The sequence below is a fragment of the Polypterus senegalus genome, chromosome 5 (genome assembly GCF_016835505.1).
Source record: "Polypterus senegalus isolate Bchr_013 chromosome 5, ASM1683550v1, whole genome shotgun sequence".
NCBI classification, from domain to species: domain Eukaryota; kingdom Metazoa; phylum Chordata; class Cladistia; order Polypteriformes; family Polypteridae; genus Polypterus; species Polypterus senegalus.
This window is the reverse complement of record NC_053158.1, coordinates 178,752,847-178,771,011: the sequence shown is the minus strand read 5'-3', so window position 1 is coordinate 178,771,011 and position 18,165 is coordinate 178,752,847. Positions and strand designations below refer to the sequence as shown.

Genomic DNA, 18,165 nt, shown 5'->3' with positions numbered 1-18,165 from the left:
GCACTACAACTGTTACAATATACAATATAATTTAGAAAATATGTTCAACAAATTCAACCATCAAACTTACATATACAGTATACACATATATTTTGTGACAGGTAAAAATAAATCAATAAACACTTACATAACAGATATACAAGTCCGATTTTATAGTCGGGAGAACATAAAAAAAATAAATAAATAAATTGAAAAAATAAACTCCAGGAGGGGCGGCACGTTGGCGTAGTGGTAGCAATGCTATCTCACAGTTAGGAGACCTGGGGTCACCTCCCGGGTCCTCCCTGCATGGAGCCTGCATGTTCTCCCCGTGTCTGCGTGGGTTTCCTCCGGGCGCTCCGGTTTCCTCCCACAGTCCAAAGACATGCAGGTTAGGTGGATTGGCGATTCTGAATTGGCCCTAGTGTGTGCTTGGTGTGTGGGTGTGTTTGTGTGTGTCCTGCGGTGGGTTGGCACCCTGCCCAGGATTGGTTCCTGCCTTGTGCCCTGTGTTGGCTGGGATTGGCTCCAGCAGACCCCCGTGACCCTGTGTTCAGATTCAGCAGGTTGGAAAATGGATGGATGGATGGATGGATGGAAAATCCAGGAGGAATAATGCTGGAGAAAAAAAATATTGGCAGGGGTTCCAAGGAAAAAAACCACTAAGCCTGAACTGGGGATTCTATATAACATAAATGTTCTTAAGCAGTTCCTTATTGTTTTTTTAAGCTTCGCCCTAGAAGATTTGATGCATCGGGTCTTGTTAACAGTCGGAGTATCCGTTTTCGTTCGAACATCACAAATGGCTGCACAGTGTCTTGCTGAGGTGATGGTGACACAAAACACCAAAACAGAAAAACCCAAAAACAAAGCAGAGAAAAGTTGAGAATAATAATGAAAAACATATTTCTATGTGTATATAATATTTTTGAAGTAAAACATACTGCCATGAAAAAGCCATATTAAAAAAGTGAGTTTTGAGAAATTTTTTAAATTGTTCCATTTTATTATCCTGGTGTATCTTCACTGGTAAATTATTCCAGATATTTGGTGCATAACAGTAAAAAGCCACCTTGCCACTTCTTTTAGACTTAGCTCTTGGAATAATAAGCATGACAGTATAAGAAGATCTAGGGTTACGATTGGGAAATTATGGAGCCAGGCACTCCTAAACATAGGAAGGAACAAGATTATTTAGAGCAGTGATTCTTAACCTTTTTTGAGTCACGGACCCCTTTAAGAATCTGACGAAAGCTATGGACCCTCTTCCCCAGAAATAATCACATAAACAAAACTTTGGATGCAATTAGTATAATGTATCTTATTTATTGAGATTTAATTGATATATGACATACACAAAGTATTATTAAACGTTAAAATAAACAATCTAAAAAAAACTCATTTTTTATGCAAAAAGTAATGGCCACTCATAATTATGAAATTCAATCCTCTTGTGCAAATTAAAACAGATCTACTACTACTACAACTACTCTAAATCAACAGTGCTGGGCTGTACAGTGAATATACAGTAGATGTTAATTTTTATCTGACCCTCACAGACCCCTGAAATCCATCCATAGACCCTCTAGGGGTCCACGGACCTCAGGTTAAGAACCCCTGATTTAGTGTTTTATATACTACTAGATATGTTAACCCGACCTACTCAGTTATAGTGCCATTACTTAATCAGATGTATCAGAATTACTATGTAACTAACTACCTTTCTGTATACAATATTTGTATTTTTTTCTTGTACCAAAGGTTAATATTATTCACTTGACCTGCTTACTGTTAAATATGCTATGCAGTCCTTGGTATTGTTGAAGTTAAAGGGATTGCAGCTGAACTACATATTAAAGTGGTGTTTGGTAATGTTACAATAGCGATTTAAAGTTGATTCATTCAAAGCTACAAACTGATAAATCTGTTGATTCTCTATTAGCATCAAAGCCTAAAACTTGTACTGCCTTAGTATACGGTGAATTTGAATAAATATCTATCACCAAAAAAATACAAGTTACTAATTAGTTTTACTCAACCAAAAGCAATGTCCTGTTCTCTTCTTACCACACTCTGAAAAACAGCATCTCCATAAGAATCAGACTTATTCTTTTCAGTTCTGACTTGCTTCCATTTGTTAATGCCTGGTGTTTTTTTTTTTATTTCCTCTTTTTTTTATTTCAAAAAGCGCTTAACGCTGATCATTGGTATTGTGACCTTAATGACGATATACAGGTGGTGGCATGTTGCTTTTGTACAATGCAACACTATGCACTAGTAAAAAAAACAGACTGTAACTATTTATCTTAGATTTATTGTCACATGTGACACTTTCCCAGTCTGTCGAAGCTATCATATAAAGTGCTGTACGATATTTTTTACTCATTTTTAATGACACTCATTCCACCAAGGACACCACCTTACCCCAATTTTTTTAATCATGCTTGATTCATGAAAAGGGGAAACCCCTCACCATTCAAATACAGTCCAAGAGACGTTAAAAAACTTAAAAAGGAAAAACCATGTCCCAGGTCCGCAAAGGTTTTGAAACACTGTTCTAGGATAAACACTGTAGTCCAGTGAGGCAATAAAATTGTTATCCCAAAGTGGTTGAGGAAAGATAAAAAAATGCAACAGTTGCTACTTTTGATGAAATCATCTGGAGCAGCACTGTGGCTGATGAGAATTGTAGTCCCCAGTTCAGCATTTGCACAAGGCTGCAGATAAGATGGAAATTTCTATATAGTAAATACCTCTATTACTGGATTAGGTGCATGAAATTTGCTGTGCTCACAGCCACTGAGCCTGACAAACACTTGCTAAACACATCTTCTTCTTTGAGCCTCGCTGAACTTTGCTCCTTTCACTTCACTTCTGCTGATGGCCTACATTTGCCTATGAGATCGCAGTCCCTGCTGTGGCAAAATGGGGGACCAGGTGTGTTAAAATGCCTTGCGAGCTACAGAATTTTTAGTGAGAAATATCAACAAATACAAAAAACATGTTAGCTAATTTTCTTTTTTCCTACAGTGTCACCAAAGTTCACTCAGATCCATCAATGCATTTTTGAGATTTTGAGGTATTTCGTTTTTCAGTTGTAAGGCTTTTTTACCTCTAAATAGTGATATATCAAAGGTGTTAATGACTGAGTGAATCAAATTTGTATTGTATTATATATTGTAAGTAAGCGGACGCTTGGTGGTGCTATTGCCACCTTTTCCCCAACAAACAGTACGCTGGACACGTGGTAAAATCACCAAGAAGTTGTTTTAACACTAGAATTACCAGAGTCTGCGAAAAAACTCATAGATCTGGCCCACCTTAAAACAGTTCTCACATCTCCTTTGTCCTCTAAATGTGTCGATAAAAGACAAGCTGCAAGCAGCCAGCTATTCCATCCCCCCACCAACTTAGAACATGCACGAACTTCTCCCAGTTCATGCCTTGATTGATTATCCATCCATCCATTTTCTAACCCGCTGAATCCGAATACAGGGTCACGGGGGTCTGTTGGAGCCAATCCCAGCCAACACAGGGCACAAGGCAGGAACCAATCCTGGGCAGGGTGCCAACCCACCGCAGGACACACACAAACACACCCACACACCAAGCACACACTAGGGTCAATGTAGAAACACCAATCCACCTAACCTGCATGTCTTTGGATTGTGGGAGGAAACCGGAGCGCCCGGAGGAAACCCACGCAGACACGGGGAGAACATGCAAACTCCACGCAGGGAGGACCCGGGAAGCGAACCCGGGTCTCCTAACTGCGAGGCCTTGATTGATTATTTGGGAGTGAAATTGAGTTTTAGAGTGGAAATAATAGTTCTTTATTTGGAACACACGCATTTCATATGTGTTCCGTTTCTACAGTAATCTGTGTAAGCATTGTTAAAACAGAAACTTTTTCATATTTTAGTAATAAATATTACAAAATGTAGGCATAAACCATAGAATGTATGAAGCATGAAGTCCAGACATCAAATAAATACTTTCACAAAAGATTCAAGAACAACACGATAGCTTCTGCGGCTTAGCAGTAAGATTTACTGACTCATAACGCAGCAGACTTGCTGTGCCTTAGTGACCTGAGTTTCATTCCCCGCAGGGGAGAAAGTGTTTTTTTTTCTTTTTAACCTCAAATGGACATAAAATGTATAAATTGGTATGCACTGTCAGTTATTGAGATAGTTATATTTTCATGTGGGATGCTCCTTTTAAAATATTTTTAACAGTTGAGATTGCAATTAACATGAGCAAGTGTCCTTATAACTGTTATTTTTAAGATCCATAACACACAGACAGACAGAGCACTGTGTAATAGAGATACAGGTAGGCAGAGAACTCACTAGATACAGTATATAAATAAACAGGAAAGGCACATGTACTGAAAGAAAAAAAAAAGATCAACATGTACGTTGATTCTGCTGCACTGAATAAGCTCATGCGCTCTAACATCCCCCACCCCGGATCTGACTCCAAGTACTTGTAATATTTATTACTAAAATATGAAAAAGTTTCTGTTTTAACAATGTGTTTACACAGATTACTGTAGAAACGGAACACACATGAAATGTGTGTGTTCCAAATAACGATCTATTATTTCCACTCTAAAACTCCACTTCACTCCCAAATAATCAATCAAGGCATGAGGTGGGAGAGGTTTGTGCAATTTCTAAGTTGGTGGGGGGATGGAATAGCCAGCTGCTTGCAGCTTGTCTTTAATTGGCACATTTAGAGGTCAAAGGAGAGGTGAGAATGGCTTTAAGGTGGGCCGGATCTACAAGTTTTTTCGTAGACTCTGGTATTTCTAGTGTTAATTTCTTCTTTTCTAAATATTGTGACCAAAGTACCACAGCCACCACAATAAACAATAAATCAATAATAACAATACAATTCTCTCCTCCCAGCAGCTCCGTCACACTCCCTCCCAACTCCGGCTTCCCTGCTGGGTCTCCACCAGTCCTTTATATAGTCCTTGACCCTGAAGTGCTTTTGTCCTTCCGTCCATGTGATTCACCAGCACTTCCGGGTCAAATGGAGACTTTTATTTTCTTCAGCCCGGAAGTACTTCTGTCCCCATGACTTGGGAGTACTTCCGGGCTCTAATGGAAACAGAAGTCCCCGTGTGTCCTGCAGCGTCCCCTGGCGGCACCCACAGTACCCAGCAGGGCTGTGAAGCTGAACTTCATTTCCCATAGCGCAATGTGGAAAACCAGGGCACCGCTAAGGTGTATGGCAGTCGCCATCTAGTGTCCTGGGGGTTTCAGCTGAATTGAACTGCCGGCTGTTCTTCACAATATATTATATATATTATGCTAATACTGGTGAGATATGCCAGGGTTTTAATTGGCTGTAACTCTATTTTGCATAGCATGTTAGAAAAATCAACAAATGCAGAAATTTTGAAGTATATGGTGGCATTTTTCCCTCCAGACACACTTGTCATTTGACACTGCCGAACAGTTTCACATTGCATTCCCTGTGGTGTGTACTCATTTCTCATTACTCAATGATTGCTTCATTGGTTCAATCAATCAGACAATCTTCAGTATGATCCTCTAAATTTAGGAACCAATCTTCACACTTTAATCACTCAGTAATGTCAAAAACAGATTATGCTGTAAAAGTGCATTTTAGAAGTATGGAGGAAGGTCCATTCTGGACCTGGGCTGCAAGCAGTTTTACTTCATTCAGGACAAAAGCCAAGTCATAAGATGCCCTGGAAAAGTACACAATAGCAACGGCTATTTTGATCAAAGTGCTAATGAATGGTATAAAGAACAGAAAGACAATGGAAAGATGTGGTAACATCCTTACATACAGAGACAATTTTAAAAAACAATGAATGATGAAAATTAAAATTTGAATTGTTTACTAAGTTTTGTTTCCTTTTTCTTTTCCTAACCCTTACCCAGGTGCGCTCAGCTGTAAGAAAAAGATGGCATCGTTGGCAAGACAATCATGCTCTTCGAGTACGAGTAGCAAGAGCAATGTCAATCCCAACATCACCGACCCGCATCAGCTTCCACAGCATAAAGCAGACAACAGCTGTTTGACACTTTTAACCACCAGTGGCCTTTACAGCAATTTTGCACTCTGAGTTTATTTTTCTTTTTTCCCATTAAAAATACAAAAACATGCAAAAAATGTTTAAGCAGGTTGATGCGTTGTAGATTTTTGCAGTGAAACAAAAAAAAACAACTATAAATGCAGTCAACAAACACAACATGAAGATTAAAGACAAACATTTGTTAAAATCACATCTCAAAGGATAAAGATTCCTCACAACCTGCTCAGTCTTATAAGCTGTGTAGATTTATTTGATTTTCATTCTGAGAAAAGAATCATGGCACAAACAACTTGTACAGAAGAATATGAGCTAGGAATGTGTCTTACACTTGGAAGATGGAAGATTGTAAATGTATTTAATTGTATTTCAAATGCTATAGGCATATATCTAGAATGATTTTGGTAAGCTGTACCATTATGTTTTATATTTATTATTGTTGCTGTATTTTTAACAAATTATTTTGTTATGACAGTAGCTATTGATTGATTCCCTTTTGAAATCTATGTGTATCTGGAATATTTTATACATATATACTATATTTACCTTTGACTGTCATGCACAATTTCAGCCCAACTGTTTTCTAATCAAAAAATCATGAAACATTCTGTAATCAATTGTATTTCATCAATACAAAAGATAAGTAATAAGCATTTTAAAAATCATATATTTGAAAATGAGACAAAATTATGGTTATCAGTTTTGATGTGTGAATTTAAAAAAATTAAAAGGTAATAGTCAAAATAAGGCCTTGTACTACTTGTACGGTATTTAAATATTTGTGTAAAGAAACATGACTTTTACTGTTTATTCACAATTTGAATTGCAGCTATGATCAAAGCACCTGAAATCATGTATTTTTAAATCTTTACTATATTTTTCTTTATAAATATAATAAAATCACCGAGGATCTATACTGGTACCCCATCCAGGTTTGGCTTCTGCCTTGTGTCTGATGCTGCTGGACTAGTCTTTGGCAACTAGGAACTGGAATAAATTATTTCAGAAAGTGAATGGTTGAGAAATGGTGTTCTGTGATCAGCTTAGACAATAGTGTGACTGACAGTGTACTTTATAGTAGTAAAAGTGCAATTAACATAAAAACTCTGGGAAGAAATGGAAATAATTATTTTGTGAATTTTGGCCTCATGGACGTAACAGCGAGTCCAAAATGGATATCCTGATATGGGATCACGTTTTGAAAGCAAGAGATCCCGTAGGGTCAATCTTAAACAGCAATCCCAATTGTGATATAGAATTTAGTTGTAATGAAATTGTGAAGTCAGACTAGATCACTATACATGAGATTACGAACTTTGTTCTGTTCAGAGACACAGTAATCAACTTTTGAATAACTTGAGACAGTGAAAAACAAGTAATATTTCACCTACTAGTAGTAGATTAAAAGCACTGATTATTTTTCTCAAATTATTTTTGTGCTGGGGCAGCATGGTGGTGCAGTGGGTAGCGCTGCTGCCTCAGAGTTAGGAGACCCGGGTTCGCTGCCCAGGTCCTCCCTGTGTGGACTTTGCATGTTCTCCCTGTATCTGCGTGGGTTCCCTGCGGGTACTCCAGTTTCCTCCCACAGTCCAAAGACATGCAGGTTAGGTGCATTGGCGATTCTAAATTGTCCTTGGTATGTGTGTGTGCCCTGCCCAGGGTTTATTTCCTGCCTTGTGCCCTGTGTTGGTTGGGATTTGCTCCTGTCACCCTTTAGTTAGGATATAGTGGGTTGGATAATGGATGGATGGATTTTTGTGCTGTTAAAACTAAAGGTAAAATAATGAGTCTTGAATAATGATGAATTAGCCCTTTTCACAAAATTTTGGAAGTGACGCATTGATCGTTTTTATTCCACCTGTGTACTTTTTACTTCCAAAAATCAATTTTTGCGATGAAAAAGTATTCTGGAGAAGCAACAAAACCATAAAAGGTGGGTGAAGGCTGTACACGTTTCATCGAAGTATTCCTTTATAATTACTAACATATGCTTATTAAGTTTCTTATACCAGTATGGTGAAAATTACAACTGAACTGTTTTTATTTTTAATGTTAGCGCTCTCTGCTTCGGCTGATGTCAGTGTATTGTAATATAAAATATATGAGATAAATTAAATATAATCTTTTAACTTAACCAAATTTAAACTAAGTTTACCCATCAAGCATTTATTTTTTTTTATTATTTCAAAAGTTTTTCATGTTTATTGTATGTTATTTAATACATTCCTGCTATGGTACAGTATGCGTGGGTATACAGCATTAGATGTGGTTTTAAGTTTACAGTTCGTATTGTTAGCACAAAAAATGAATTTAATTTCATTGCAGCTGTGTTAAGTTGAGAATACTCACCATGTACAGGTGTCGTGTTTCATTGAGAACGCACCTGATGTGCCGTTTTCCTGTCACATACTAACTCAGAGAATAGTATTCAACATTTCAAATTATTGCCATATTGGTGGGACACCAAAGTTGTTGCAACTAAAAAGTCTTGACCCAGCATCATCTTAAGGCAGTGCATAAACTTTATGTACTCATCAGATTTCAAGTACCAGCTACAGATCAAACACACATGATGCTACAGTGCATAATAAAATGTGGTTCTTCGTCTCTTTTGATGGCTTTGATCCATTTTCTAACCTATGCTTAATAGGTTAGCTGTGAAAAATCAGGTAAGTCTGTTTTTGTTTTGAATTTGAGCACAAACGGACTCTAGGAATATTCTTGTTTTTGTGAATCCCCCTTTGCTTTGGATAACCGGAATAAAGTTTACCTCTTGACAAAAAATATTTCGCACATAAATTGTGAAAAGAGCTCATTTTATCTAGCCTAGTCTTTTTTTGGCCAAATGATGGATTCTAGCACTTTCTCTAGAAAACATTTATTCATATGAACAATATTTGCTTTCCTCTCATAGAAATCTCATTTCTATTAACCATTTATGCATCATGCGCCATTCAGAATAATTCTGAATACTTTAATCTGCTTATGTTTTGAATGTATACAAAAAAATCCTAATCAAATTATGTCTGCAGCCATGAGCTCTCCCTTCAGGCTATCTACAATAGTAGTGAACAAACTCAGGACTGACAGCTGTCATTGACATCATTGCTAGCCTGTCATGCACTGAATCATTTACATAATCAAAATTAATTTCTTCCAAATATTCTATGCACCATGTTCTTTTCTGTGCTTCAGTTATCATTGCTATCTTCTTTGGTAAAACGGCCTATCTCTGACGGCATGAACATATATGGACTAATTATTTTTATATTATGGACACAACTGGCTGATATAAGCTTATCTGGTCATGTAAAGGCTTTAAGTTATATTTTCCATTTTTGAGAAAAAGCCTTTCAATTTGTTGTTAACAGAAATTCCTTGACTCATGAAATGAAAAAGCAAATAAATATACAGTATATTGTAAGAATATACACAAAACTGCGTGAAAGAGTTGGGGATCCACCCCATATACTTAAAATGAAGTTATGAAAATATGTCTTTACAGACAGGAGTCCAAAACAGAACTGAAGAGATAAAGGGAATGGCTGTCAGTTTTAATCAGAAAACGGAAGTGATGTAATGGCAGAATGGCATCTTGGGACCTGAAATCCTGAAATAACATCAGGAGTATGTGGGTTCTTGGGACCGGAACAGGAAGTAGTGTTAGGTTGTCTTCTGGTGATCGGAAATTAGGTTGATGGTTCATCGGTTGTTCTACAGGAAAAGAGGAGAAAGAGTTAGAGGACAGCGCCATTCCCTGGTCTAGCAGGAACACGGACTTATTTGAGCCCATAAACTGTCTCCTAATCGTAAATGTGACAAAAAATATATATATATATATATATATATAATTTAAATTAACTGTATGAAGAGGTCATCCTAATTGATTTTGCTCACAATGTATGACAGTTATATTAAAAGCAGGTTTGACATTATTTTAATTAGAAGCATTTTAATATGAGCTGTCCTTCAGGCTTTTATGTCTAATGAAACAAATTAATTGACAACTACAGTAAATGATTTTAAAGATTTTCAAATGTATTTGTTTAACAGTTAAGAGTATGTACTTTTAGCAAACAATACATAATAAAGCGAAATAAGTCAATTAGATTAATTAATGGTCAATTTTATGGATTTATCCAGAAAGCAGTGTAAAGCAGCTGAATTTCTGAGATAAGTGCATTTCAGATTTGCCCAGGACGTCAAACTAAGTATCTTTAGAAACAACATGATACTGATGATGTAAATGATTTAGAAGCACTTTCTGTTACCCTGTGTAACAGCCAGCTAAATTCTTCTGGATGTTGTTATAATTAAATTTAAATCAAAAAAGAAAAAAGAATAAGGCAGTCAAACCCAACGAATGAGCAACATGATTTAGAGCGTAATGTAAGTCATAGTTTTTTCCTGTCAGAGCACTCTTTTCTGTTCATCTTAGTGGCACATATTGTTCCTTTTATTCTTCTCACTGTTTTTGTTTACAGCAGTTTCTTTTTATTAAGTCTGACTGTACTGTAAATATATACAGTATATTTCTGTTGTGTGAAATGATACCTCAGTAAAGACGTTTGTTTCTTTCTGTTTTTGAAATCTGTTTAATGTCGTGTCACACAAAAATGTTTAATGAAAAGAAAGCTTTAAGATTTTTTAATATTTTAATAACTGAATATTTTGGCATTTATTTAAATGGAATAGGAGCAAGTGCTTTCTGCATATAAGATCTGTTTAACAATATTTTAAAAATCTAATTTCTATATGACTTATTTTGAAGGAACATTGGTATTATTTTCAAGTTCTAATTGAAAACTGTATCCTATAAAACAAGAATGATGAACTATTCAGAAGGAAATGTATCTGTCTGTAAAATAATGTAAATAAACTTTAAGCCTTTTCAAGCTAATGTGTCAGCATTTGGAAAGACACATGGAAAAGGGTTTGGATGAATGAATATGGCTAAATACTGTACCTATGAGTGAAAAATATTTTTTAATATAAGTAAATAATAAATAAAAAGAAAAAATATGTGATATACATTGCATATGGTATCACTTATTTATTGTTTTATGCAGCTCTCTTGGCATGTAATTTAAGCCGCTTTTCTTCCAGGCACTAAGCCACTATTGTTATTTTTACATAATGAAAGAGCTTCATTCATGTGATGACTGTTGGATCAGTGACAATATTGTACCTGTATGTAAAAAATAAGCTTGCATCTTGAAAAAACTACTGTACATTTTAATACATGTTAGTGCTATTAGATTACAATGGGTAAATTAGGAATTTGTCAGTATTGCATAGAAAGAAAACATAAAATATAGTATAATCTGGATGAGGAGTGTGCAATGCAAAGTATAGTCAGTACAAATAAGTCAAGAGAAAATGTTGTTGTTTTACTTTACACCTGCCCACTATACTTCCATGAACTCTTTAAATTCAGTGAGTCTTACTTGTGGGTTCAGTGAGACGTCATAACACATTATCAATAGTTTGTTGTGAACCAGAATGGTGCTGGACTGAAAAAGAAAAGGATCTCAGATGTAAAGTAGAGTCTTTATTCTTATTAAAACATGTTTCAGGAGAAGCGATCAATTACCACATTGAAGGTTCATTCAAAAAAAAAAAAATGTTGGAGTAATTTAAGTTACTAGTTAAATGCAAGGTTTTTCTTTTTATTTTCAATTGTTGAATAATTTCTCTGTGCAAATGTTTTCTGCTCCAACATGTCTGAATATTCTTTCCTGCCAAGTACTTGTATTAACACAACACTTAGGCTGATTTGTGACACAAACACACACACACACATATATATATTTATAAATACATTCTTTCAAAAAATTAGTTTGTTTGCCACAAGGCTCACTGCAGAAGATCTCATGTTTCTTATGTCCCTATGTTAGATCTGAGATTGCTGCTGAATGTACTGCAAAGTATGAAATTACCTTTCATTAACTACCTAGATTGAAAATGGCATATACTTTTTTCTGTTTACGGAAGGGGAAATTCAAGAATCTATCTACTTTTCCATAGCTGAGTCTCTAACCCATCAATTGCTTGACATAATGAGTTTTAGACATTCTCAGTTTACAATTTTTGGAGATTCTCAGACTATCCAGTACTACCTACTTGTGCAACAGGTGTGTTTCCCAGCCCTTCATTAAATGACAGCATTATCTAGCTGTGCATAAAAGTACCTAATGTCTGTTTATAAAATTTTACTAACCCCATACTGAAATGTTAGAGGTGCCTCATGAAGTCAAATGGTTAGTCCATTTTGGGTTGAAAATATTCTTTTTTCACAACTTGACTCATTGTAGGTTACCTGCTTATATCTTTTTTGAATGTGAAGGAATGTTTTTCTTATCCCAATTTTTGGGAAAGTTGCTTCCATAATGACTGGAATACGTCTCTCACTTTAATATCCTCTAATGATACTAAAATATAGTGTCAGCTTATCTTCTCCACATATAGCAGTTCAGCAACCCTTAGGTATTCTGTTTAGTGTACGTTTAAATTTTTTAACCTGGTTCAGTGGGATTTATATATTCTTTTTTTAATTAAGTTTATCAGTTGTTCCATTTATGTTGCAGGTAGGTTTTCCCCATTGGGAACGATATATTCCACTGCAGTTGCCTTTCCAGCATTAGCAGGAAGGCTTTCTGTAAAAATATGTCTATTTGCTAGTCTTTAAATAGACAAATGTGTAACGGTTATATTGGTTTTTGCCATTCCAGAATTTGCACTTAATAATTTAAATGGTTCACACATTATTTGTGTATATCATATTCTTGCCACTGGACTAAAATTTCTAGGACTTGTTTGATAGGAGAAGAAGCACTTTATCTTTGTGTTTTAATTAGTCCATTTTGTCTTAATGATTATAATTTTGACTCTCAATCTCTTTGTAAGTGTATTTTTGCAGGAGTAGATAATGTACATAGTTGTTCTTATACACTGGCATGAGACACCATTTTTCCATTCTTCTTTAAGTTTAATAAACCTTGGGGTTGTCTTTAAAACAGAAACTCAAAAGGACTGTCAATATTGGAGGCCAGTTGAGACTCCCTCACTGCATATATAAGGAGTGGCAAAAATGTGTCCACTTTGTTTCATTATACAACTTGTCCGGTAATTTTCTGTTATGTTTTATTACACCATTCTTTTAAACAGTGAGTTTGGAAATAGTTGATGCTTATAGTTAGTTTTTTTTTTATGCACAGCACTGTACATAATTATTTCAGCAATTTATGAGAGACAACCTGACCTTTGGTGGATAATGGACATTCACTGGTGCAGGTATCTTGGCACAATCATTTTTTTCCTTAGTTTATATATATATATGAGTATAGTGGATGAGAGGGTGTTTTGTGCACTGTGAAATATTAATAAAGTCAAAGTTTGGACTTTTACCTGGTGTCTGGAGTCGTGGACAGGGGTTCAAGGGAGCTAGAGCGCCCCCTATCTACCACTATATATATATATATATATATATATATATATATATATATATATACTGTATATATAAACAAACTATAGGCTCCTAGAAAGTATTGAAATCATCAGAAAAAAAACTGAAATGCAGAGTTGGCAGTTTCATTTTGTGGACATGTTCACCCCCCATTAACCTACCCGCATCCCCCCCATCAGCAACTAAGCGAGTTTCTGTCTCTTTTGTCTTTCCTCCGTGGTTTCACTTTGGCAACGGAGTCGCTTTCTTTCAGCGTTATGCTATAACTCATCTTTCTTTCTTCTTCCGACTCGTTAACTTGGGTCCACCTTGCCAGTTCGTTGAAATTCATGCTGTAGCCTCACACTTCTGGGACACCTCGCACTTCTGGACCGGACAGGCAGATACACACACTTCCATGCATAGACATTTATATATAAGATATATTTATATCTATACTAATAAAAGGCAAAGCCCTCACTGACTGACTGACTGACTGACTGACTCACTCACTCACTTACTCACTGACTCATCACTAATTCTCCAAGTTCCCGTGTAGGTAGAAGGCTGAAATTTGGCAGGCTCATTCCTTACATCTTCCTTACAAAAGTTGGGTAGGTTTCATTTCGAAATTCTACGCGTAATGGTCATAACTGGAAGCTATTTTTCTCCATTTACTGTAATGGAGTTCAGCTCGAAAGCTGTGGGGGCGGTTTTGACTTTATATATTCAGAAAAAAGTTTTGACTTTATATATACCGACGCTGACTTTATATATTCAAGTTTTGACTTTATATATTCGGGAATGACTTTATATGTTCAAGTTTTGACTTTATATATTCTGACGTGACTTTATATATTCAGAAAATCAATGTATTTGCCTGTTTGGCACCCCATAGTATATGTGTGTGTGTATATATGTACACATATATATATATATATATATATATATATATATATATATATATATATATATATATATATATATATATATATATATATATGCCAGCAACACTCATGACAATGACAAAAAAATTACTTTGTCAATCATGTTACGTTATTATTAAAATGTTTCCTTTTCTTTTTACTTCTCCGCTGCCAAGCGCGGGTATTTTGCTATATACTGTATATATATATATATAGATAGATATATATATAGATATGACAACAACACTCATATCAATGACAAAACAATTACATTAACAATCATCTTACGTTATTTTTAAAATTTTTCCTTTTCTTTTTCATAATTTCTTTTACACACTACTTCCCCGCTGCAAAGCGCGGGTATTCTGCTAGTATATATATATATAGTAGGTTGCACACGCGAATGGTTGGGCATCCCGACAAGGAGACGGAAAGATACCTCGACAGGAGTCCCCAAGTGGACAAAAAGGAATCCTGGCTGAGAGAGGGAAGGATGTCGCACCCAAACAGGGCTCCCCAAATGGGTGGATGGACATCCCAGACAGAAAAAGAAGATGATTCCTTAAAGAGATGGTAAGCCCCAGACAAACGGACAGGCATCCCAACCAGACATGGTTGTAGCTTCTTCACCAGCCGGGATTAAAGAGGAGGACAGGGAAGGTTTCTCTTGGGGTCCGTGGGTGCTGCAAGAGGGCACTGCAGGGAGATGTTCTCCCTGTTAAGTGGGACTTCCATGTGACCCGGAAAGTTCTTCCAGTTGGCAACAGCCCTGGCACTTTACGAAAACTCGTAAATCCGGCCCACCTTAAATCCGTTCGCAGCTTTCCGTCAGTGTCTTTTGTCCTGTAAATGTGCCGATAAAGACAAACAGCAAGCTGCCTACTATTCCACCCCTCCACAGCTGCAGAACATGCACAATGTTCTCCCAGTTCATGCCTTCTGGTGCACAATGTCGACGCAGCACAGAGAAAAAAAAAGAGACAAATATATGGGAGATTGGGGTTAAATTTATGGTAAATTAGCTTTTTTCAGTTTTAGTCTCTTAATGACGATCACGCTTTAACACCCGTCCCCCCCTGCTTCTCCTGATCTGACTCTAAGTAACAATGCCAGCGTAAATTCACACCCGATCTGACGCTGTTTTTTTCAAAATTATATTGCATTAGTTGAATGATGTTTTCTGATTGGTGCTATTCAGGTCATAAAATGATTTCTTCAAAATATCATATATACCTACGTCTGTGTGTTTTTTTTCTTTTTTTGACATCATACACCATAAGGTGCATACTAATTCTGCATGAGCAGGAACACTCAATAAAACTGAATAAAAAAAAATAAAGTGACAGTGAGATACGAAGAAGGCAGATTCCCCAGCATTTGTGTGTCAGCTCCAGAACACAGAATGTCCAGTTCCACTGCCTCAAAACACTACTCACATCTACAGTTATTCGCAGTTTCAAATAAAAGCTAACAGCGTCAGATCCCTGGGGCGGTAGTATGTATCGTGATTGTGAGTGAGAGAAGTAAAAAAAAAAAAGGTAACTTTTACAAGTATAGTACTATAAATGTATACGGTCTGTTACAGACTCAAACCAAATGTATGTGTGTACTGTATAATATTAACAATAAGAGCAGCTCACTACTGAAAATGGAAAATATAGGAGGCAGTAGGGATCGAACAGGTGGCCCATTGATTACAAGTCAGCAAATCTTACCGCTACACCACAGAAGCTGTTGTATCATCCTTGAACCTTTTTTGAAAGTGTTTATTTGATCTTTGGACTTCAGGCTTCACACATTCTATAGTTTATGCCTACATTGTTAAAACAAAGTTTCTGTTTTAACAATGTGTTTACACAGATTACTGTAGAAATAGAACACACATGAAATGCATGTGTTCCAAATAACTATCCATTATTTCCACTCTAAAACTCCAGCAGTTCACTTCCAGATAATCAAACAAGGCATGAGCTGGGAGAACTCAGTGAACGTTCTGCGACGATGGGGGATGGAATAGCAAGCTGCTTGCTGCTTGTCTTAATTGGCATATTTACAGGGCAAAAGACGCTGACGGAGAGGTGAGAACGGATTTAAGGTGGGCCAGATTTACGAGTTTTCTCGTAGGCTCTGGTAATTCTAGTGTTAATATTTTGTTAATATTAACTCTGTTCATGTGTAGTTGGGTGCAAAAAGTTGTATTCACAATTTCATAAATGGATATACTAAATATGATTTGCACAAGCCTGAAAACATTTTTAAACCTGACTTTTGCCTCTCATCTTTGGAGGAAGCCCACACATCTGTGACAAATCCAGAGTATGAGCTATTCATCACATCCATGTAATCCAAATTAAAACTCTTGCTTCTGCAGAAAGAAGAATTTGAAATTCATTGCACAAGAAGTCAATATCATAATTTGAGCTAAGCCTAGCAATCTACTGGTGTTAAGTCTGCAGAAATGTGAAACCTTTGTGATTATTACATCAACTAGGGGGTTACCCCCTGCTTGCTTCGCTCACCAACCCCACGGCCTGCGAAATTCACCAGCCACTTTGCATCTCTGCTACTCATGTTGTGAAGAGGGGGGCTGAATGCACCCCAAGGAGATGTTGTCACTGCTCCGAAACCCCCTATTAAACGGTGATACAATGGGAAACAGATATAGTTTTTTTTTTTACCTCCTCTTTGATTGATCAGCTGCTGGCTTGCTGCTGCTGCTGCTGCTGCCACCGCCATGCCACGTGATCTGCATCTCACACGGTGCTTCGAACATTTAAAGGCCTGTACAATAGCTGTCTTTGTCATCTACTCTTTGTCTAGCCCCACCGTGGTTAAATGTCTTGGCACAAAGTCTCATCTCGTGAGACATGATTTTTGGATATTTTAGTTTAAAATTTAAAAACGGAATAAGAATCAGAAAATCTGACAACATCACATTAAAGTTCGATAAAATCTGAAAAGAATGATACCAAACACATATATGTAGGTTTTAAAATACGCCCGACTTAAAGCGTGACAAAAAACATGACATAAAAATGTCACATAAAATCGTTGCACAAAATTGTTGCACTTTTAGGCTTAGGATTTTATATATAGAGTAGATTAATAATACATTGGGAATCCTTACTAACAAGTTCCTTTCTAAAATATTCCGTAAAAAACTTCCTCTTAAAAAATCCTTTTTTTGATAAATTATCTATTCCCACGTATTCCAAGCTCTACATTCCTTGAGTTCTATAAAATCACCTGGGTCTGATGGTTTCCTTTTTGTACTCCTTTCTGAATTTTGTATACAAGTAGCATCCCCATATAAGCAGATGCTAAACTCTGCTACCTCCTCCACTAATCTTCACTAATTCAGCTTTAATTTCCCTCATTTTAAAACAAGGCAAAGTGTCTGCCTGCTCTGAATATTGTTATGTGTCAGCCAAGGTTTATGTGTATTTTCTGTTTTATTGTTGTTTTTGTTATCTTTGAACTACTGTTTATGTATCATATTTTTATATAATATCTGTATTTAGCCTAACATCACTACAGCTGAGTACTTCTGGTGTTCTAAATCATCCAGAAAGAGAACCCAGTAATGGAGTATTGAGTTTGTGGGGGTTATTGTAAGTATTGCTTTTCATTTGGATTTCCTATCTTTTTGTGATATTTCTACTTTGATTTCTTTCATTCTGCTATTGGATAGTGATTTTAGACTTGTTCACCTCAGATTGCCTTTTAGGCATATCCTTTTTGCC

At 36.3% G+C, this 18,165-nt stretch overlaps 1 protein-coding gene across 2 annotated transcripts in view; it reads left to right on the top strand.

Moving 5' to 3' along the window:
- LOC120529666 (corticotropin-releasing factor receptor 2) overlaps nt 1–6,966 on the top strand; it is a 349,034-nt gene extending 342,068 nt beyond the window's left edge. For both annotated transcript variants that reach the window (XM_039753669.1, XM_039753670.1), the window contains one exon: nt 5,901–6,966. In XM_039753669.1, coding sequence (XP_039609603.1) covers nt 5,901–6,041 — 141 coding nt within the window. In that variant the 3' untranslated portion in view covers nt 6,042–6,966. The remainder of the gene's footprint in view (nt 1–5,900) is intronic.
- Nucleotides 6,967–18,165: the final 11,199 nt, after the last annotated feature.